Raw genomic sequence first — 24,009 nt, forward strand, 5'->3', positions numbered from 1 at the left:
GCCACTGCACTCCAGTCTGGGTGACAGAGTGAGACTCCAACTCAAAAAAAAAAAAAAAAAAAGAATTACATCATAATTATTAAAAAAACACTTTACATATACAAATCAAAATAGATTCACATTTTTAATTTGTGTCAACTCACATTTTTAAGAAATGTGTTAAAATGCTAAAGATGATGTCCATTTAGTAGACCTGTTTAAGAAATGGGGACTGCTTGTCGTCCTATCCTTGGTAAGATTTTATAGGAAAAATAACACAATTTGTTTTCTTAGAATGAGAAAGTTAAAAAAATGAAAACTTGTAAAATTTAAAATATTGTATGGTCCACATCATATTTTTGAAAACATAATATTTATGCAATAAAAAGTCACTTAATTATGACTGTTAAAATGCCAGTGTCTTATTCCAAGTTATAAACTAATTAACTTTCAACAAAGGTGATTAATGATTGCTGAAAATGGGTTATTGTAGAATCAATATCCTTACTCTGTAACCATCATAAGTTACATAACTTTCCTGAGCCTTTATTCCTGATTTTTCTATTCAAGCATATAAAAAAATAACATCCATTCTTTCTCAAGTGTGTTATCAGTAAGGCTTACTTATTACAAATGTTTTATTTAACAACATGTTAGGGTTGCTGGGATCCTTTAATTAAAAAGTAATTCATTTTTACTGATTTTCTTAAAATCTTTTTAAGAAAAAACATAACAATGGCAGTTATCAAACATTAAACCTGTCGATTTTTCAACATACTAGTTGTGTGAAATAGTTATGCTCAATTCAGAGTAGAAAGAGTAATACTACTTAGGTAAATAAAAAGGGCACGAATACAAAATATTTTAAGAATATAGAGACCATTATCAAGGAAAGTTGAGTCTGTAAAAGCACCATATCAGGTGGAGGGAAGATTTGCAACTGAAGTGTGGGAAAGTTGTGGATGTGGAAAGGAAGTCTGCATGGAAAAAGATTGCCTGGGACAAGATTTTACATATTAAAAACAATTGTGTCTCAGTGCTTTGTTTTACAAATTATTTGCTAAATTCTTTATAATCTATAGAGAAAAAAAGTTATGTTCAATGCTTTTGCTTATTTCTATAGTCCTCTACCACGTGAGTCTAATTTGGATTTTAGTGTAATTTCAACATAGCTTTTATGGTTTAATAAAACTTGCACACATTAAAAAGCTATTAAACTGTTTCACATGGTTAATAATAGTTACGGACTTCTAAAAACAGCTATTATTAAACTGTACAAAGTCGTTAATGTCTTTAAACTTTGCAACAAGATATAAAGTACAAAACAGTTGTTTAACTGCATCTATAGAGCAGTCATGATGACTGAGTATACATGTTTCTTCTCTTTTCACCACATATACACACTGTTTTATTTTAATTTTAAATAAAAAATACTGCAATAAAAAATGAGCAATGCATTGAATTCTAGTATTGACTTTCTCACTGATTGTGACTTCTGTCTAGGCAGTTGACAGAGTTCAAACCTCCTTAAGCCTTTGCTTCTTCATTGAGCAATAAGTCAGTCTTTAGAGGTAATCACTACAATCACCTTCAGCCTCAAAATTCAATGAGTCGATTAAAAAAAATACATTTGAGTTCGCGATTAGAAATAATTATTATATTTTTAAAAAATATATTATTTCAATATATATATTCCCGAACAAAATATGCTTTCAATTATTTTAAATCATAGATTTTTTTGTAGGATTGAGTGTCAAAGACTTTGAAAATCTCATCAATTGTCATTTTTTCTCTACTTAAATGTGCATTTTAATTGACATCTTGTCATTATGAAATATAAATTTAATCATCTAAATGTGTGAATTGCCTAAAATACTATTGCCTCATGTTACTAAAATAAATTTAGGTGTTTAACATGCACTTTCGCTTCTCCAGAAATGATCTGAAGTATAGCTCTAGAATTACATTATGTTACTATGCACCTCAGGGGGCCACAACGGCCGGGCAGGTGGTGAGTGGCAGTTGGGCAAGCAAAGCTTTATCTGTATTTATAGCCATTCCCCATCACTCTCATTACTGCCTGAGCTCCGACTTCTGTCAGATCAGCCATGGCATTAGATTTTCAAAGGAGTGAAAAACTTATTGTGAACTGTGTAAGTGAGAAATCTAGGTTACACACTCCGTATGAGAATCTATTGCCTGATGATTTGAGGTGGAGTCGAGGCTGTGATGCGCTGGAGAGTGGCTGCAAATACAGATGGATATAACAGTGAGGTTTGACTGCACAGAGACCATAATAAATTGTTTGCACACTCATATCAAAAACCAGTGTTTGGCACGTGAGTTGAGGTACTTCGATTGTACAACCACATCTGGTGGCAGACTTTAAGTCAGAATCTGACACTTATTTTAGTCCGCCACAGCCTTTTCATTATTTTATTTATCATGTACACCCGTACCGCTTTTTTTTTTAAATGGTGAGTTGTATAATTATTTTATTACATATTACAATGTGATAATAATAGAAATTAAGTGTACAATAAATGTTGTGCACTTGAATCATTCCAGAACCATCCCCCTCTTTCCCCATCCTGTCCGTAGAAAAATTGTCTTCCCTGAAACTGGTTATACTCAGTGATCTAGCACAGAAACAAAGAACAGGGGACCATATGTTCTCACTCGTAAAGGGATCTTGAACAATTATAATACTATAAGAAAGGGATTGGCAGTAGTGGGAAACTGTCAGGGGAGGGGGGTGGGATTGGCAATTGAGGAAAACTGTTAGGGGAGGGAGGGACATATCTCATCAACAAGGGTACCTGCATAATCAACATTTGTATACCTAACCCTGAATTGTACCCCACATCTTTATAACAAACAAATAAATAAATAAATAAATAACAAATAAATAAAAATCGTTCAATTTTTTAAAGAGCTTGCTATGAGTGTTTCCTCCAAAACTCACTTGGGAACCTTAATTCCCAGTGCAGCAATGCTAGGATGTGGTACCATTAAAAGGTAATAGATAATAGATTCTTAAAATAGATTAATGTCTTTCTAATGAAACTGAATTAGTTCTCTGAAGAATGTATTAGTTTTGGAGAGAGCAGGTTAGTGAGGCTCCTATTTGGTCATTTTGGTAAGCCGGCTTTCCCTTTCACTTTTCTTCTCTGTTATGATGCAGTATGATGTTCTCACCAGAAGCCAAGCAGATGACTGCACCATGCCCTTGGGCTTTCTAACTGCTGAAATCATGAGCCAAATAACCTCTCTATACATTTCTCAGCTCAGATATAATGTTATAGCAACACTGATGGACCAACAACACTAATGGATTGCAAAAACATACATTTTAGTTTTATGTTCACTTATTCCTGTAATAAACCTAGATATCTTGCATGCATCATTCACAATCGGATTCAGGCTTCCATGAGAATCTAAGGCCACTGCTAATCTGACAGAAAGCGAAGTTTAGGCGGTAATGGCAGTGATGGAGAGCAGTTGTAAATATAGATGAGCTTCCCTTGCTCACCTCCTGCTATCTGGCCTGGTTCCTAACAGGCCACAGACTGGAATAATCCATAGCCTGGGAGTTGGGGGCTCCTGCCTACTCTGTTCCATTGATCTGTGTGTCTATTTTTATACCAGTACCATACTATTTTGTTTACTATAGTCTTATAGCACAGTTTAAAATCAGGTAATGTGATGCTTCTGGCTTTGTTCTTTTGGCTTAGGATTTCTTGGGCTATTCAGGCTCCTTTTTGGTATTACATTAATTTTAGAATTTTTTTTCCTAATTATTTGAAAAATAACATTGGTAATTTGGTAGAAATTGCATAAATCTATAGATTGCTTTGAGCAGCATAGTCACTGCTAGGATATTGATTCTTCATATTCATGAACATGGGATATTTTTCCTTCCTTTAGTTATGTCATTTATGATTTCTTTCATCAGTGTTCTGTAGTTCCACTTGTGGTGATCTTTCACTTCCTTATTTAAATGTATTTCTATGTGTTTTATTTTGTGCATATGGCTATAAAGGAGATTGGGGTTTTGGTTTGGTTATCAGTTGGAGTGTTGTTGCTATATACAAGTGTAATTTATTTTTGTGCATTAATTTTGTATCCTGAAACTTTACTGAAGTTGTTTACCAAGCCTAGGTGTGTTTTGGAGAAATACTTGGGGTTTTCTAGATATAATATCAGGCCATCAGCGAGAAGAAATAATTTTAGTTCCTCTTTTCCAATTTGGATGTCTTTATTTTCTTCTCTTTTATGATTGCTCTGGCTAGGACTTACAGTATATGTTGAATAGGAGTACTAAGAGTAGAAATCCTTGTCTTATTCCAGTTCTTAGCAGAAATGCTTTCAACTTTTCTCTATTCAGTAGGATGTTGGCTGTGGGTTTGTCATATATGGATCTTATTTTTTTGTGTTATGTTCCTCTAATGCCTAGTTTGTTGAGGGTTTTTATCATGAAAAGATATTGGATTTTATTGAATGCTTTCTCTGCATCTATTAAATGCAAGAATTGAAACTTGGAAGAAAGCTTGGGAAAACTCTAGTGGATATTATCTAAGGCAAATAATTTATGATTCAGACCTTAAAAGCAAGTGTAACAAAAATAAAAATAGACAAATGGGACTTAAATAGAGTTTCTGCACAGCAAGAGAATCAAGAGTAAACAGACAACCTACAGAAAGAGAAAAAATATGTGTAAACTATGCATCCAACTAAGGACAATATCCAGAATTTATAAGGACTTAAACACATCAACAAGGGAAAAAAATAACACCACTAAAAAGTGAGCAAGGGACTTGCACTGACAGTTCTCAAAAGAAGACATGCAAGCAGCTAACAAATATGGAAAAAAGCTATCTCACTAATCATATGAAGACCACAATAAGACAGTATCTCACACCAGTCTGAATGGCTAATACTAAAAAGTCAAAAATTAACAGATGTTGATGAAGATGCAAACAAAAGGAAATGCTTATACATTAGTAGAGTTAGTGAGACTGCAAACATAATGAATATTTCCTAAAAAACTAAAAATTGAACTACCATTCAACCCACCAATCCCACGACTAGGTATCTATCCAAAAGAAAAGAAATCATCCTATCAAAAAAACCATTTACACTTTATATTTGTTTATAGCAGCATCATTCATAGTGGCAAAGTTGTGAAATCAACCTAAATGTCCATCAATAGTTGACTGGATAAAGAAAATGTGGTATATATACACCATGAAAGCCATAAAAACAACAATGAAATAATGTCCATCACAGCAAAATGGTCATTATTCCAGGTGAAGTGACTAGAAATGATAATCAAATAGTGCATGCTCTCACTTATAAGTGGGAACTAAACAATGGGTACACATGGCCATAAAGATCGAAATGTAGACACTGGGGATTTCAAAAGAAGGGAGAGTTAGGAGGGCAAGGGTTGAAAAAAAAAACTACCTGTTGGGTTCTATGTTCACTATTTGGGAGATGGGTTCACTATAAGTTCAAACCTTAGCATTGTACATTATACCCATGTCCAAACGAGCACACGTACCTTTGAATCTAAAATATAACAACATTTAAAAAAATACACATGGTAAACTTGTCAGTAATTTAAGATATTATGACAGAAACACAGTTGTTCACAGACTTACTTAGCATTGGTTAATAAGACGAAAATAGTGAAAAAAGGTAACGTATGTGTGTATTTTTTTCTTAATATTGGGTTCAATAAATGGTTTACAAATTGAACAGATAATGATCAACTCTCAAATGACCAATAGATAATATATACATATATAATATATAACCATAAAGACAAAGGAAGTAACAATTCATCACCTAAGAAGTTAAAAACTATAAATTGCTGAACCTTAAATAACTGGTTGAGCAATATAGTAATAGATTAATTTATTTTTGTAACTCAAAAATATTTATAACTTGTTGACAGTCTAGAAGACAGATATATCTGTATCAGAAAAAACTCTGAGAATTATGTTATAAATGTGAAATATTTACAAGTTATTATTTTGGTACAACATTTAAGAAAAGGAATAAAAATCCACTCCTAGGAAGAAAAGAAGATACAAACCGATTGTAAAATGAGGGATGATAAAAATGGGAAATTAAACATTGGATTTATATGAATACATGATATTTAGAAAATATAAACAGTACTTTTTGTTACTGTTGCTTTCTAAGTTGTGACTGCATTTTTTTTAAGATTAACACTTACTTGAAAATTCAGTATCTTCATTTCAGGGTGCATTACTATGTTTGTAAGCTCTCCTAAATATATATTTAGTTATTTTTGGATAAATAAGTACTGACCTGCATTCAGCAGTGTGTCCAAGCCCATCCACACAAATTCCTCCATTAAGATAAGGAAGAGAATTCTGTTTGTGTTCAGCACAACCGGCAATGCGTTTTTCACAATATGCACCAGTGTATCCAAGTGGGCAAATGCAAGTCAATCCATGTACTGACTTCTGACAGATGCCATCATTCATACAAGGTATTGATGTGCAGTCCTAAATTCAGGAATGAGAATCAAACTTGATTATTAGTTATAAGACTATGTTAATGAAATTACATTTTTATTTTAAAATATTTTAATACACTGTTGTGCAAACTTGTTTGGTTTTTCCTTCTGTTAGTAACCAAAATACATTTTTATAATAATAAATGTTTTATGTCTTTTATTGCCTGAAGTGCTATCAAATGTCTCATTGCTAATTTTCCAGGAAAAAAAAAACTGTATTAACTGTATTAATCCTTATTAAAACACATACCGTATCAGAGAACCACCTCTATGCACACTGATGATGCTAAAGCAAATTTTCTCTGTAGATAATCACAGGCATTCACTGATCCTTAGGATTTACCATACACTGTGATTTACCCAGTATAGCTCCTGCCTAACTCTGCTATCCTAGGGTAATAATTAGCAATATCTCTGTTAACCTTCAGAAGAATTCTGGGTTTGATCACATACTTAGAACCGACATTTCACAATTATATCTCTCTAATTTAGCCTCAAATATCCAAAACACCTATAACATCTGAATTTTGAAACCTTATCATAATCTTTTAATTACCCACTTTCCTTCCATGCTTTTGTCTAAATTTATGTTCAGCACTACTGACATGTACAGTTGTAGATGCACAGGGGCCTTGTGGAATCAGAGGAATCTGTACAATATCTATTACTTTTTAAGCTTAAAAATATTTTAAATTTTCTCCTACTTTTGCTTACTTATTGAACAAATGATATTTTATATATTATAACTACATTTATGAGTAAAATTGCAATAATGCCACTCTGGAAGTTAAATACAATAATAAATATAAAGCATTTGTCACTGTGTCTGGGACACAATAGCTAATCAGTTAATGTCATCCTTCTTTTCACACAGAAGGCCAAGGGCTCTGTAAGCTTCTATTTCAGATATTTGGAACTTGACTTAAATAAGAAATGTATATTTATATTCTCTTTTCTGCATGTTCATTTTCTAATACCAAATGCTTAAAAAGTTTACGTTTTAGGGTTTAGATATGTGCTTACATTGTGGAAAATATACATAGTATCATAAACATGGTCTGACATTATTTCTCAATGTAATGTTAACCGAAAAGAATTGCACCCATAATTCTGGGGAATAATTTGTGGAAAGTCATGACATAATTAGTAAAGCTGTTTATTTTCAATGAATTGTTGACATAGAATTACTTAATAAATGTACACAAATTGGGATCACATGCACTTTAGGTCTCAAGCTACTGCATTCTCAAAGATAATTATATATACCAACATAAAATACTTCCTCAGCATTTTACCCTAATAAAATCACAGTTTTCTAAAATTTTCATTCACTAATACTTATGCTTACAAATATTTAGTGACTTTTAAAAGTATTAACAATAAAAACACTTACTGACAAGAATAACATGGAAGCCATTGCATCCATATTATGTATTCATTGGAATATTAATTTTTTGTCGAAATTATCAGAGAAAGTAATTCCTGTCATTCTCAATAAGAAATGGAGTATGTATGTCAGTATAAAACTCAAGTTATGCCTGTAACCCAGTGATTTTGTACGCTCACCCAAGTGACAGAGTCAAATGCATGTTTTTGTACATAAATGCCATTTTGATATTTATTCTACCTTTGCTGAAAGTACAAACTTTTTGAGGTTACTCAAGGGCACTTGGTGGACTTTCTGGAGGTACTGCAGTTATTTTTACAGAATATAAACACAGAATTCCACAGAGCGGTGTGAAGTCAGGTTTTCCTCTCAGCTCTATTGCTGGGTACATATAGGATGATTTATTAGAAAGCATTACATAAACTAATTGAATTATACCTCCCATGGGAAGAAAGGGATAGTTTTTAGACTGGCAAGAGTTCTGTCTCTAGGGTTTACAAGAATCTTTTACTAAATTAATTAGAAAGCTTAATGGGAAATACAAAAGCAATTTCTTTTTAGAGAAAATCAAATTGTCATTTAAAGTTCTTGATCTTTCCTGGTTAAAAAATTAAAGAGGATGCCTTTTCTTTTGTTCGTCATCATTTGTATTACTTTGATATACTCTATTTAATATAATAAAGTACTTCCCAAAAAGAACTTACTAATGTAATTTCAGAAAATAAAAGAAATAAAAGGCTGAGGTATATAGCGAAAGAGATGGAAACTGAGAGGAATATTGTAGACCAGGGAAATCTAGACAGTTGAGAAAGACCCCAATGATATTCATTCCACTTGTACTCAAAATGTCATTGCCAGGAAATGTAAAGGAGTGGTAGAGTAACAGAGCAGTGGCATATTCATTGTGAAATGCTTAGACAGAACAAGCTACCAACTAGGCTGGTCAATGTGACAGTTATCTGGCTGACTCAAATAGTCGTATTCTCTCTGAGACATGTGGTTTAGATCCAAAGATTTGGCCTGTGGACACTGACCTGCTCAGATTAGCACGTTACCAAAGATCTTCTTTATCATAACTTGTCTCTTGTAGCATTCTGTTTTATTTTTTAGCACGGGTGTTTTGCAGTTGTGGAATACGTTTTAAATTGAGATTTTTGGAGTAATAAAATATGCTTTTTTTTGAGTTGCAGTTTCACTCCATTGCCCAGGCTGGAGTGCAGTGGCATGCTCACGGCCATCCCAGCGTCGACCTGCTGGGCTCCTGCGATCCTTCTGCCTCAGCCTTCCAAGTAGCTGGAACTACAAGTGCATGTTAGCTACAATGCCTAGCTTAATTTTTGATTTATTGTAGAGATGAGGTCTTACTAAGTTGCCGGGGCTGGTCTCAAACCCACAGGCTTGGGCAATCCACTCACCTCAGCCTCCCAAAGTGCTGGAATTACAGACTGAGCCACCGAGTCAGGCCAAGTAATAGAACATTCTAATCAGGCCAAGTAATAGAATATTCTAAATAGTTACACAGAAGCCTGTGCTATTTGTGGAGTGGAAACAGGACATGGTTCCCATTAAGTCTTCACCTAGTCTACTGCAAAGGAGAACTGTCTACATTTCATGTAGCTATGAATAAAAACTACAAATGTAGTTCAGTGTTTCTTAAACTTGAATTGCATATAAATACCCTGGGTAGCTTGTTAAATTGCAGGTCCAAACTCAATAAGTCGAAGGGTCTGAGTTCTCCCTTTCTAAGAAACCCCTTGGTGATTCTGATGCTACAAGTTTAGGAACAGACATGAGTAGCAAAAATCCATTCCAACAGTTTTACTACTTGCAAGAATGAGGATGAGTTCAAGGGTATTGGAGTAACTCCTCCAAGGTCTTATATCAAGACAGTGACAGAACCTTTGGGAGGCTGAGGTGAATGGATTGCCTGAGCCCGCGGGTTCGAGACCCGTCTGGGCAGCGAGACCTCATCTCTACAATAAATCAAAAAATCAGCCAGGCGGGGTAGCACATGCCTGTAATTCCGGCTACTCGGAAGGCTGAGGCGGAAGGATCGCCGGAGCCCAGCAGGTTGAGGCTGCGGTGGCCGGGAGCGGCCACTGCACTCCAGTCTGGGCGACAGAGTGAGACTCCAACTCAAAAAAAAGAAAAAAAAAAAAAGAGAAGACAGTGACAGAATAAAATGACATAAATACTAAATGCTCTGAAATTCAACCTAGGGCTCATTGTATCACCGAGTATCAATTATCTCTCAAAGAAACATTTTGACTATGGAATTGCCTATATGATAATGTATATGGTGAAGACTTTAAGTAGGGTTTATTTTCAATATAATTTTAATTTGCAGTTTTCTTTTTTCTCAAAATTTTGCATGATTGAAGGTGGAACGGATATAGCTATTAGGGAGAAGATTTTGTTTGATCCCAATTTAACATGACATATTTTGATATAAATAAAATGCAATTTTACTTTGTTATTTCAACAAATAAGGCAAGATTATGAAATACCAAATTGATATTATTAAAGTAAGTTTTATTTTATCTTTTAATGAAAAAATGTGCCAGGCTGAACTTCTTGAAAAGAAGGTTGCTAAAATACAAGAAAACAAAACCCCATTGTCCTAAAAATAGCCTGGGATTCACAAACAAATCAAATATTGAAAAGAAAGTACAACAGGGCTAAAACTATTAACAAGGCCAAATTCATTTTTTTAAAAAATTTAGATGTTTTTGACAGACAGCATGGAGTTTCAAACAAATTTTTAAAAAATATCTAATATAGTACATTATCCTATTTCCTCAGATAAAGGGGTACTGCAGAAGAAATTGGTGATGGGTAAGCTAACGTGTCAATTTGACTTGCTATATGGTGCCCAGATTAAACATTATTTCTGGGTGTATTTTTCACCAAGATAAGACTGACATTTGAATCTGTGGACTGAATAAAGCAGATTGCCCACCTGAAATGGGCATTCAGAGTCTGAATAGAACAAAAGGCAGAGCAAATAATAGTTTATCCAATTCTTTTTCTGCCTCACTGTGTAAGATTGGACATGTCATCTCATTGTTTCTGGTCTTCACACTGGTATTTATACCCTCTGCTCCCCTGGTTCTCAGTTCTTTGGACTAAGATTGACTCAAATTGAATTATACCACCAGTGTGTTTCTCAGGAGAACACTGACTAATACAAAATCCAAAGTGTATATACAAAATCTCGGCAGTGGAATATACTCTAACTTGCAAAATGAAGGATCAGACATCGATAAGTAATCCAAAAGATTGAGAACACTTTGATTAGATGTTACTAAGGAATCTGTAGCATTGTTAGTAGCATGGGATAGGCGTTGATGATCAAGAAAGGCTAGAAAGAAAATGCAACTTCTCTTGCAAGGCCTGTTCTGCCCTTCTCATTCAGGTTTGGGCTCACTTTTGCATGAGTAGTGACAGAGATCTTTCCTCAATTTAAAGACTCAAGATTTATGGATGAAAACGAATAGTGGCATAGAGAACAAATGTCCAGAGAACAAAATGACATGTATATAAACAAATAGTACAGATACTAAGAAGTAATATTCACAATTTTCCAGAACAAATATGTAGGAAAAAATTTCTAACAAACACGAGTATAGTGGAATAGGTTATAAGGCCAAAAGGAAACACACACACACACACACACACACACACACACACAAATGAAAAAGAGAGGGTCTTAACAGTAGTGCTGATTATTTTCTGCTATGAAATAAAGTATGATTAACTCAAACTTCTGCATCAAAGATACAAAAAGTATCTTTAAGAGCAATAGACTTACTATATCTTAAATGTCCAAGAAAAAGTTATTGACTAAATAAATATGGTACATTCACACAATGGAATGTTAATAAGACTAAAGTTGAACTATATATGCTTTTATATAATAATCTGAAATGACAGATTAAGTGAAAAAGTAATGTACTCTGTGTGTGTAATACATTTTTCTCATTTTTGATCACCAATCAAAGGAGATAAATATTTCCCACAGTGATGTGTGGGAGATAACTATTATTGGGGTACAGATTCCAAACCAAACCTTTCCATTAAAAACATTCTGATGCATTAGTCATTTAGTTTCAAATGAAAATAAAATGAGAAAAATACTAAAAGAATTCCTTTAGTATTTAAATACTCTTTTAGTATTTTATTGATAAGTCCCATTTAAACGTCACAAATCACAGAATCTTTACAGTTCTTTAATTCAGTAAATTCAGATATATTAAAACAAATCCTTCTGAATGTCAGAATCCACTGTATAGAAAAGAAATATAACTAAAAATATGGTACAAAAATGTAAGTCATCTTGTATAAAAAGTCCCTCACGAATTAGAGTTTGCACTCAAAGACACACACACACACACACACACACACACACACACACACACACACACACACACCCCTTCAATCCCTTCCTTTTTGTTTAGGAAACTTCATTGGTCCTTGTTTTAGATTATGTCTGCTCATGATAACTGCTCTCGGTTTTCCTACCTCTGATAATGTCTTGATGCATTCTTTTATTCTTTAATCGTAGCTTCTTTTTTTCCATTGTAATACAATTTGTGTATGTTTATGATCTGATATGAAAATAACACTGCTGTCAAATTCACATGCTGCTTAAGAAGAATCCATGGTATCCTTCTCAGTCCCATGAAAGAGAAATACCTGCTTTCAATTCCACATTGCTTAATTTCCTTGTTCGTGTGTGTGAGTGTGTGTGTGTGTGTGTGTGTTTGTGTGTGTGTGTGTATGTGTGTATCTCTAAAACATGAATTAGATTTTTTATACTAACCACAGTATCTATTCTAGTCATGTGATTGTTTTTCTCTAGAGTGATTCCAATATTTAAAGCTTCTTGCTAATGGTCAGTGGGCAAAAAATCAAAACAAGTTTGATTGAGCTTTTTCCAATCCAGCCCTAACATAAAGCATGCGCCTTTCATGCCCAAAAAACTTCACATATAACATCCTAGCTCATATTGACCTGAGTGCCCTTTTAAATTAGCAAACCTGTGTTTCTCCATTGCTTTTGTCTCCTTAGCCTAGAAATGCAGTCTGAGGTTTTAATACACAAATGTCCATCAGAGTTTGCAGCATAGAGAAAGTTGAAATAATTAGGTGAGCAAATAATTGAGACAGATAGAAGATAGATATAGAAGATAGATAGATGACAGATAGAGAGAGAGATAGATGATAGATAACTTTCCAAGTAGAGCTGGTTGGGCAGAAGGTATATCTGATAATCCCTGTAGATATTCAATATTCATTATTTGCAGAATAAATGACCAAAATAAAATTTAGAGTGGACTTAATGCATTAGTGATACATGACACACTTTTAAAAAATTATTGCACTATAATAAGTAATGCAGATGGAACTGCATAATACAAAACAGAGCAACAGAATAGATAGTTCCCAAACTTACTTATAATACAGAAATTCTGTGTATGAAAAGTGAGACATCGCAAATCAATAGAGAAGTAACAGATTCCTTGATAAAATTTCTTGGGAAAATAGATTATACTTTTACAAAAAACATATTAGGTAAGATCTCTATGTTTTATTAATCAAACAATATATTCATTATGACTTAAAACAAAAAAGTGGTTAATTCTAAAATTGTAGTAGATAATATTAAAAATATTTTAAATATTACTGCACAAAATAATTTTCTAAAGAGAAATGAAAAGCCCAGAGTCATTAAAAAAGGTAAAGAAGATTATGAAAATATGACAATTCATAAGTTTATGAGACAAGAGTGTCCAAGCTTTAGAAAAGGTTTATAGTTTTTCAGAACATTGTGAATTATATCTGTAATTTAAAATAATAGTACAAACCAAAAAGTAAAGGTCAAGTAAGCCAAAATAAAAAGGTTAGAAGTAGATAAGGCACAAAGAAACACAAAGGCAAATAATCATATGGAAAAGTGCTTTTGGTTGTAATCTGGGAAAATGTCAACTAAAATAATGACATACTACATTTTCTACATCAACTTAGTCAGTACTTTTTTAAAAATGACTTTATTTAATAGAATCCAGGAATGCTGGCATGCTCGTACTCTCATTAGGTAAGTGTGGCTCTTCAACACTTACTGAAAACACTTTGTAGCTATTAAAGAGGAGTCAGGACCCTATGCATTTTAATGGAATGGTTCCTAACATGTACTAAGTAAAACAACGAGTCATGGAGTACAATGAGTTCAGTTTGGTGTTAAAATAAAAACCATTAGGAAAAACTCTAGAAGCTTATAGGTAGAATTTTGACAACTGTCCTCATCATATTGGTTGCGTGTGTGTACATACACATAGGCACATATATATGTGAAATAAAATGTTTATTGATATTTTTAATTCAAAAATAAAAATGTGATATTTATACTATCAAGAAATGTGATTTTAGAGATTACCACAGGCAATGTCTGCAGTAATCCAAATAAGACATTATGGTTCATTCCTTCTCTAATGGGGAATTAATCACTATATTGTCCCCCTGCATTAAGCAAGGCTTTCACTCTCCAGAACAAATAAACATAATGTCAATTGATAAATAATCTTTTAAAAACTAATATGTGTCAGAAAATGTGTTAATTGATTTACATGCATTTTCTCACTTAATCCTCATGACAACCTGAAATAACTACTGTGATTACCCTCATTAAATAGCTAAAACATAAATTCAAAATAAAAATAATTTGTCCAAGAACGCACAGCAGGTAGTAGCAACATGGAGACTCAATCTTGGTTTTGGGTGTATTTAACTACTCCCTCACCTGTCTCTAAAGGGCCACTTACTAAGGAAATACAATGTCACATGTGCATCCTCACACATGACCCTACAATGTCTGATGTTGGAGCCAATATAGCTATGTTTTACTGATAAGGGAGAGAGACACAAAAATTTAAATAAAATGGCGTTGGTCTCACAATGCCAAAGGCAGTTTTTTAACTATGCTTCCTCCTTTTACTGTGTTATCGTCAGCCAAGAAGGATTTGGAAGAACTCTCTATTATTCCACTCCACCACAAAAAAAGAGCAAAATCATGTCTTTTGCAGCAACATGGATGGAACTGGAAAATGCCATCCTAATTAAACTAACTCAGAAACAGAAAATCAAATACCACATGTCCTCACTTATAGGTGGGAGCTAAATGCCCACAAAAATGGAAATAATACACACAGCGAACACTAAATGGGAGGAGGCAGAGGAGGTATTGGAGTTCAGAAGTTGCCTATCAGGTACTACGTTTATTATCTGGAGAATGGGTCACTTGAAGCCCAATCCCCACCAGTACATGATATGTCCATGTAATAAACTTGCACTTTTATATCTCTGAATTTAATTTTTTTTAAACAAAACTCTCATCGGATTCTCATCCACCAATAATGGTCCCAAACAGGCAACCTACATTTCTCAACAGATGAGGCATTCCACATAAAATATTACGTGTCTGTCACACCACCCCAGACTTCTGAAGCTTGAGATTCTGAGAGTATTCCAGGTGTTACTCATCTCTAAGCATATTCATCTAGTATTCATTTTTTCCTTATGATGTCTGGATCAACTTAATCCTGTATTGTCCCTACAGATCTACAGATATCTCTGTGTCCCAAGGCCAGGGAAGAGGAGGCAGGTGGGAAAACATAAGTTACGTGAGCTCCTGTTGAAAATGGCCACTTCTAGGATATAGTTTAAGCAGGGCTCCAAATGGCAGAAATTTATAATAACAAGAGACAAAGGGGAAAGGTGAAGAGAAAGTTGTGATTTACAGTTTTGTTCGGAGCAGCTGAGGATTGCACAGATGAAAAGTGAGAAAGCAGTTATAGCATCAACAGCTGCTGAAGAAATGACTCCAAAACCCATAGCAAGTAGATTGACTTTTCTTTAAAATTACTTTTTGTCATATAATGTTAACAAAGTATAAAAACTTACACTGATCTTGATATGACATTGTGTGCTAGTTCATTCTGCATTACATGAGCATGGATGCTCATTAGTAATGTCTGTGCACCTGAAACAGAGTTAGAATACAATTTTCAAATAAGTAGATGTTAAAACACAACTTCAAGAGCGCTTCGCCATTTAAATTTTCTTTTCTAGCTCAGGTGGAAAAAAAGACACTCCCATGAGCAATAGAAAGCAGAGCCTATTCCTGGTTTCTTATCCTTGAAGGTGACTGGACTGAAAAAAACTGATCAATTTTCATTTTGCCATTTTCCCCATGGCAATGAAAAGAAGGAGTAGTTTTATAAGATAAAACGAGTGTCTGGGGCTTATGTGAGAAACTGAAGTCAGCCACAGCAAAACTGCATTGCAATGAGCTACCCACCTTCCTTCTTCCTTCCCTGTTTATAAAGTCCTGGCAGGACTAGAAAATAAAAGTATTGCTGAAGCAAGTAGCATGGTACATCCATGATACATTCTTCTTTTCCACCCCACTCCATATTTTTATTAACCAATATTCTAACCATGAGCAGAAGAGTTATTCTACAGTTCCATCGAGTCACGAAATAGCCTTCGAAAAAGTAGGGATGAAAGAATCGGTCTACTTGTGAACAGTTTAAACATGAAATGTGTGGTATTATCTCTCCACAGAGCAAATAACAGAATGTCGCATCATTCGACCTGCTACTTCTATTACTGTGAGCAGTTACCTTTAAGTATATTAAAGTCTAATTAATCCACATTTATTGAAAATTACTTTATGCTAATGAACAGAAATAAAAGAAGGGCAGAGATAATGTATCAGTACATTGCATTAGCGAAACTGGCAGCATCTGTCATCCTAACTGTACTTAGCTCTTGTTTTATGAAAGAGCATAATTAAAATTATCTTTATCAACTCTCCCTTGACGTTAAGTCTTAAATATTGTGAGTTAAATATACTTTCATACAGTTAATAATGGAAAAAATAAAAATAGCTACCTTTCATGTAGACAAGGATTTGAGAGGCAATCGTTTCCATTTATTTCACAGTGTGTTCCAAAAAACCCATGCCTGCAGTCACAGGTGTAATGATTGATGCCATCAATACAGGATCCATCATGGAGACAGGGTTCTGATAGGCATTCATCTATATTTACTTCACAGTCAATGCCTACATTAGAAAAGACAAACCAAAACAGGAGACCATTTTAATGCAAGACTCAAAAGTGTGCTCATGATAGTAAATGTCACAAAGAAATCAAGACTCCTCCCCATAACGATAATGTTACATTGTGTAGAAAAAAAAAATATTTTTCAAGGTTAAACATGTTTAGGTCTATGAAATCACTGACTACTAATTTAATGTGAATGAGAAAAACAAAGAACAAGATTAATCTACTTAGGAGCTTTGTCTTTAGTGTGAGGAGTTTGTTGAGAATATTAGCAAAGTCGTGAATTATATCAAGTTGTCACTGTGAATATAATTCATATTTTTTTGTAATGTTCCTTGAGAGTCAGACATTTCTTACCTATAGGAATTAAGAAAGAGTTTGAGGTTTCCCAGACTTGGTCTTGGTGAGTCTATTAATGGGCTGTCAGATATTTGTAAATGCAATCTAACTTTGGCTAAAATACCTGGGGTTTTCAAAGGCTGAGTTGTGAATATTTATTAAGTATCCATCATGTGCCACCTCTATGCTCAACTAGGGGTACTGAGCCAAAAACAAAGTTCATGAATTAAAAACAACTAGTCAGGGCCTGGCACATGTTTAAAAATTAAGACTATAATTTTCTTGGTAAAAATATCACAACTGCATTATATTTAATAATACAGGATTCATCATGGAGACAGGGTTCTGATAGGCATTCATCTATATTTAGGTATTTCCAGACTTACCACTCTTTCAATTAAAATAAAAAGTGGAAAATCTCTCTGTGAAACCATGTAAAATGCAGTCAAGGTGAGTGCTGAAATTTTCAGTTAAAAAGATATTATCAATTTATCACAAACGAACATATTGGGAAGGAAAAGTGTTTAAAAAAATTCAGGAAGAATGCATCCAGTGTTTGGAGACAGGGAGATTTGACCAAAGATATTACACTATGTTGTCAAAATGTTCTCTCCATAGAAGGTAAACATGTCTCAGCTTAGCTAAAAAAACAAACAGACAAAATCATCAAAATGACCTTAGGGACTTTTTTCCCCTCCATGCTTTATTCATGAATTAAACTGTGGTTATATTTTGACTTCTTAAGTAGTCTGTAGAAAGGATAAGAACATAATGATTAGCTGACTTGAATATCCTGTTCCCTCAAAACACTATTTTCTTATTTTTAAAAAATTATATATATATGTATATATATACACACACATATATATATCTTTTATTTTAAAATTGTGGGGTACAGTTAAGGGTTAGGTATACAAATATTCATTGTGTAGGTACCCTTGTTGATGAAGTGTGTCCCCCGTCCCCAGACTGATATTGACTGCCATCAATCCCACTTCCCTGCCCCTCCCTGCCCCGCCCCCCGCCATAGTTTCCCACTACTGTCAATCTTTCCTTGTTCAAGGTCCACTTATGAGTGAGCACATGTGATACTCAGATATTTGTTTCTGTGACTAATCTCTCAGTACTATAAACTCTAAATCCATCCAGGTTGCTGCGAAATTCATGATTTTGATCTTTTTTATGGTTGCGTAATATTCCACTGTGTATATGTACCACATTTTTTAATCCAGGTCTCTTTTGATGGACAGCACAGTTGGTTCCATGATCTTGCTATTGTGAGCAACGCTGCGATAAACAGACGTGTGCAAGTGACCTGAAGAACTCAAATCACTCTATTTTCTCATTTTTAATATTGCATCCTTTAGTTCCATATATATTACATTTCCCTTTGCCTCCAGAACTTCATCTTACTCGACTCTCACCCTTGACTACTCTACTGTAATACACTGTAGTTACATTGGCCTCCTTGTGTTTCCTCAAAAGTTTTAGACATTTCCCCATCCTACCGTTATACTTTTGCTCCCTTTCCAAGAACTCCCTTTTCCCAGATATTTACAAAATCCATGCCTTAATTTTCTTCAGATTTTCACTTAGTCACTACATTCTCAATGAGGACTGTTCAACCACACTATTTAAAATAGCACTCCCTTCTTCACCCACAGTCACCACTAACCTATTTTGTATTTTCCCTCTGTAGCAAGTAATCTCTGTATAGAGTTCTATAGAATTTACATTTTCTTCTTGTCTATCTTCAAGCTTAGCTTCATGATGGCCTGGATTTTGTCTAATTGAATACTACATCTATTCACGTATCTGTTAAAAATAAATTATTGCCATACATGTGTGGGGGTTCATGTGTGTGTGTTTTTACGTTTTTAATTTTGATAACAGTTTATTTAACCCACTATATCCAAAATATTACATCTTTATGTCATAAGTTCAATAATTAATAAGATGTCTAATCTTTTCATTTGTACGGAATCCTTAAAATATGATGTGTATTTTATACTTAGGGCACATTTCAAGATTTTGTTTTATGCATCACTTTTGTTTTTTACTTAGAAGTCCCTGTCTCTTTCCAACCAAAAACAAGGAAGCTTTTGAGAATCTGGGGAAATGTTGGTCTTCGCAGAGACGAGAATCAGTGTCTGGAATGAGGTGATAGTGATCTCTCTCAGGTACATGACTAAAAGACTTGCCTTGCCCATGCAGTCAAGTGAAAGCATTTAATGGAATCTCTATTTTTTTTCCCACCTTCAAATAGAGAAACTTTTGTGTGTGAAAAAATAATAAAGTTGCGCAGGTTTTTGGACTTTGGTTCAAAGTTGTCTCCCGTGCACAATAACCAGCCTCCAAACTCTTAAGTTTCTCATCCGTAAACTATAAAATAAAATATCTATAGTGTAACATAGTAGATAGATGAGCATAAAGTGTATATACATCTCTAGCAGCACATAAAAAGTAAATTACAGGCCGGGCTCAGTGGGTCAGCCTGTAATCCTGCGCTTTGGGAGGCTGAGGTGAGTGGATTGCCTGAGCCAGCGGGTTCGAGACCTGCCTGGGCAACTCGGCGAGACCTCATCTCTACAATAAATCAAAAAATTAGCCAGGCATGATAGTGCGCGCCTGTAATTCCAGCTACTTGGAAGGCTGAGACAGAAGGATCACCGGAGCCCAGCAGGTCGAGGCTGCGGTGGCCGGGAGCAGCCACTGAACTGCAGTCTGGGTGACAGAGTGAGACTCCAACTCAAAAAAAAAAGAAAGTAAATTATATTTTTGCTAAATGATTAGTATGACAGCATGATTATCTTCTTCCTAGAATTAAAATGTATATGAATGCTTTGACATTGTCTTCATGAAACCCTCAAAACGTTATTTTCTCATTTTTAACATTATATCCTTTAACTCCATATATATTAAATTTCCCTTCACCTCTAGGACTTTAGTATTATTAACATTAATAATAAAATAAATAATTTTTAGTATTCATTAGACATTATTATAGCCTTGGTCAAAGTCTCAGGTTCAGTTCTTTGCCTAACTTACCTTATGTACTAGACACTTTTTACTGCACATTAATTTATCCAATACATATTTATGTGTCAGTGATAATTCTAGAGTACTTCCCTAGGTCCTTCTGACCTGGAACATGTTGCTGTTACCGCTATCACACCAGCACAGCAGATAATTTCCATGTAATCTAATGATTAGCATTGTGGACTACAGTTGAAAAAAAGAACCATGATTTAAAAATTCACATTTTGACCAGACTCGGTGGCTCAGCCTGTAATTCCAGCACTTTGGGAAGCCGAGGCAAGAGGATTACCTGAGCCCACGGGTTCAAGACCAGCCCGGGCAACTGGGCAAGACCTCATCTCTACAATAAATAAAAAAAAAAATTAAAATTAAAAAAAAAATTAGCCTGGCGCAGCTACTTGGAAGGCTGAGGCAGAACGATTGCCAGAACCCAGAGAGTCGATGCTGGGGTGGCAGTGAGTGTGCCACTGCACTCCAACCTGGGTGACAGAGTGAGACTCCAACTCAAAAAAAAAAAAAAATTCACTTTTTGTTACGTCCAGCATACTATTCCTTTCTATTGTCTTGCTACCTGGTTTAGAGCTTCAGTAATAGTTTATGTTTGAAATAATTTTCAATTTGTGGTTATAAAATTAGATTTTTTATTTGTTTCAACAGACAATTCCCTTTTTAAGCAGAGTGGATGATTACTTGTGGAATTTGGGGCTTTCCATTTCCTCTGCTTATATCAAAAGCCTCTTTAGTCATCTGCTCCAATATCTACCTCTGGACTGTAAATTTTCACTTTGGGAATTACAGAATACTTTGCAAAAGAAAACCATTAATTTTCCTAAACTGAGAGGTTTGATCAGTGAAATATTTATGTGAATCAACAATAGTATATTGGGATCATACTTCCCTTTACCTCTAGAACTTTAGTATTATTAACATTAATACTAAGATACATAATTAGTATTTATTAGACATTATTATAGTCTTAGTCAAAGTCTCAGGCTCAGTTCTTTGCTTAATTTGCCTTATTTACTAGACACTTTTTGCTGCTTGTGAATTTATTCAATATCTACCTCCTTCTGCCTGTCTGTCTGTGCATCATCTATCTTTCTTCTTTTCAGCCTGTGTTTATTTTCCTGCTTTCCCTTCAAGCTCTCTTCACCTAACTTTGTCCCATTGGTCAGCCTTATATATTTGGACAAGTTTTTTTCAAAATCACCTTCCTGATTTCAAATTCTTTTCATTTTACCTGCAATATTCTCACAAAATACCTTACCAATTCTCTACTGCCTCCTGAACTACGTGCTGCCTTCCTAGCCCAAAACAGAATCCTCAGTGACAGCCTTGCCTTCCTCGCCACTGCTGTTCTGATATTACCAACTACTCTCATCCCTTGGTTTACACACCTGTTTGAATAATAGAATCACCTGTGGAGTTTTAAAAAGTATGAAATTCAAAATCCGAATCTCTGAGGAGTAGGACTGACTAACTGTATTTTCAAAAACATCTGCAGATGTTCTAAATCACAGCTAGGTACGGGGGCAACACCTTTAATCAAATTGGGTTTTAATGAAACATTATCTATATTTCTTCATATCCATGTTAGCTCTTAATGGTTCTGCCTGAAACGTCATTTCCACATCTCTATTTGAAACCTGGTTTTATTTAAGGTCCTCCAAAATTCTCCTTCATTTAAAAAATGTCTTTTGGTTTCTCCTAATAAAAATTAGCTAACATCACTTATCAGAATTTCTTTAGAATTTACTTTTTGAAATATTGAGCAAAGAGGTCATAACCATTTACTTTTACCTCATGCAAAATGCCAAACACAAAACTTTTCATGAAGTCAGAGATCAAAAGTCTTTATGTATTCCTAATACATCCAAATTGTGGTAACACTTTAAAAACTTGAAATCGATTACAATTTAAATAATAACATGCTCTTTATAAATGATATAATAAAATTAATACGGGCACTCAATAATGAAATAACTTATGAACTTAAGAATCAATGACTACGCGCGCCTGTAGTTCCAGCTACTTGGAAGGCTGAGGCGGAAGGATTGCTGGAGCCCAGCAGGTCGAGGCTGCGGTGGCCGGGAGCGGCCACTGCACTCCAGTCTGGGCGACAGAGTGAGACTCCAACTCAAAAAAAAAAAAAAAAAGAATCAACGACTGCCACATGTCTTAGTCATGTCTCTCCCCTCCGACCTTGGGCTGTTTTTCCTCCCTTGGTATCTGGTCTACTACCAGGGAAAGTGACAGCCACCTAGAAGCTCAAACTTCACCTGCTTTTATTTATGTAGTAAATCCTCACTTGTATTCCACAACTCTATAATAAATAAATTTTTTAAAAGAATCAATGACTGAAAATTAAAATTTATACTTCTAACTATTTATAAAATAAAGACTAGAGATTACAAATAGTTGCACTCCTAAGTTATGCACTTCTGATGCAACAGAAGCCTACTCTAAGCTCATACTATGACTGTATGTTGAAGGGACCGTTCCTTATGACCATCTGGAAAAAAAAAAAACCAAAACCCAAGCATGATTGATGGATATTTAAACTTAGTGTATGGGTATAAACAGAAAATGACCTGATGCTTCCCTAGTCTTCCAAGAAGATAAAGTGACAGGGAAATTCTTCCAGTGGGCAGATCTTCAGTCACAGGACCTGGTCATTCTCTTTGGGTGGAAATAGAAGTGGCCCAAGATAAAATATATATGGCATCATGGGTAGCGGCAAATGACTTGATTGGTCTGGAAGGCAAAATATGAGATGATCTAGGTAAGAAAAATATGAGAAAGAGGTATGTAGATGAACTAATGAGAATGGGAATGGAGTGTGAAGGTCTCTGTCATGCATGTTAATGCCTGTATCTACCACAGAAGGGACACTAAATAATCATATAGAAAGAACTCAGTCGGTTAACATCAGTCATCCTCTGTCATCAGCCACCACAATAGTGACACAATAGTCATGAACAGAGTAGTTGGAGCAGCAGATATGGAGGCTATGCATGAACCCAGTGAATGGGTTTCTATGTCCCACGAGAGATTTAGCTACTTCTCAACAAATATCCATTCTTTCAGGAACAGAGACCAAAATTACCAGACCCTTAGTGGTCAGCCTTTCTTGCCTTCCTGCCAACACAGTGTGGTCAGCATCACTACTCAAGGCCTTATGTAGAGTTTGATTCACTAATATGAGAGCTCTCATTTAATTGGACCAAGGAAACTACATTAAGCAAAGCATAGTAATAATCAGACAAACATGGAATCCACTGGTATTATGATATAACACACCATCCAAAAGTTTCTAGGTACAACTGAGGTGCCAATTTGGAGATGAGAGCTTGCAGGGATGGGATGCTATCTTACAGGATGCAGTATAAACTCGAAATCAATAATTATTATATGAAGTTTTGTCTTAAATATGTATAATACATGGAACTGGGAACCAAGAGTAAAAGTAAGAGTGAGCCCAGGTACCATCATTCTTTATGAAGAATTAAGAAATCTGTGCACCTGGGCTCGGTGGCTCAGCCTGTAATCCCATACCTTTGGGAGGCTGAGGTGAGTGGATTGCCTGAGCCC

At 34.8% G+C, this 24,009-nt stretch overlaps 1 protein-coding gene across 1 annotated transcript in view; it reads right to left on the reverse strand.

Moving 5' to 3' along the window:
* The window catches only part of LOC103274897 (protein eyes shut homolog), an 872,098-nt gene that overhangs the window by 542,791 nt on the left and 305,298 nt on the right, over positions 1-24,009 (reverse strand). Inside the window, 3 exon segments of the mRNA XM_021706071.1 lie at positions 6,319-6,518; positions 15,875-15,953; positions 16,868-17,039. Coding sequence (XP_021561746.1) covers positions 6,319-6,518; positions 15,875-15,953; positions 16,868-17,039 — 451 coding nt within the window.

The sequence above is a fragment of the Carlito syrichta genome, unplaced genomic scaffold (genome assembly GCF_000164805.1).
Source record: "Carlito syrichta isolate Samal-C Ts95f unplaced genomic scaffold, Tarsius_syrichta-2.0.1 Scaffold315108, whole genome shotgun sequence".
Taxonomy (NCBI): Eukaryota; Metazoa; Chordata; class Mammalia; order Primates; family Tarsiidae; genus Carlito; species Carlito syrichta.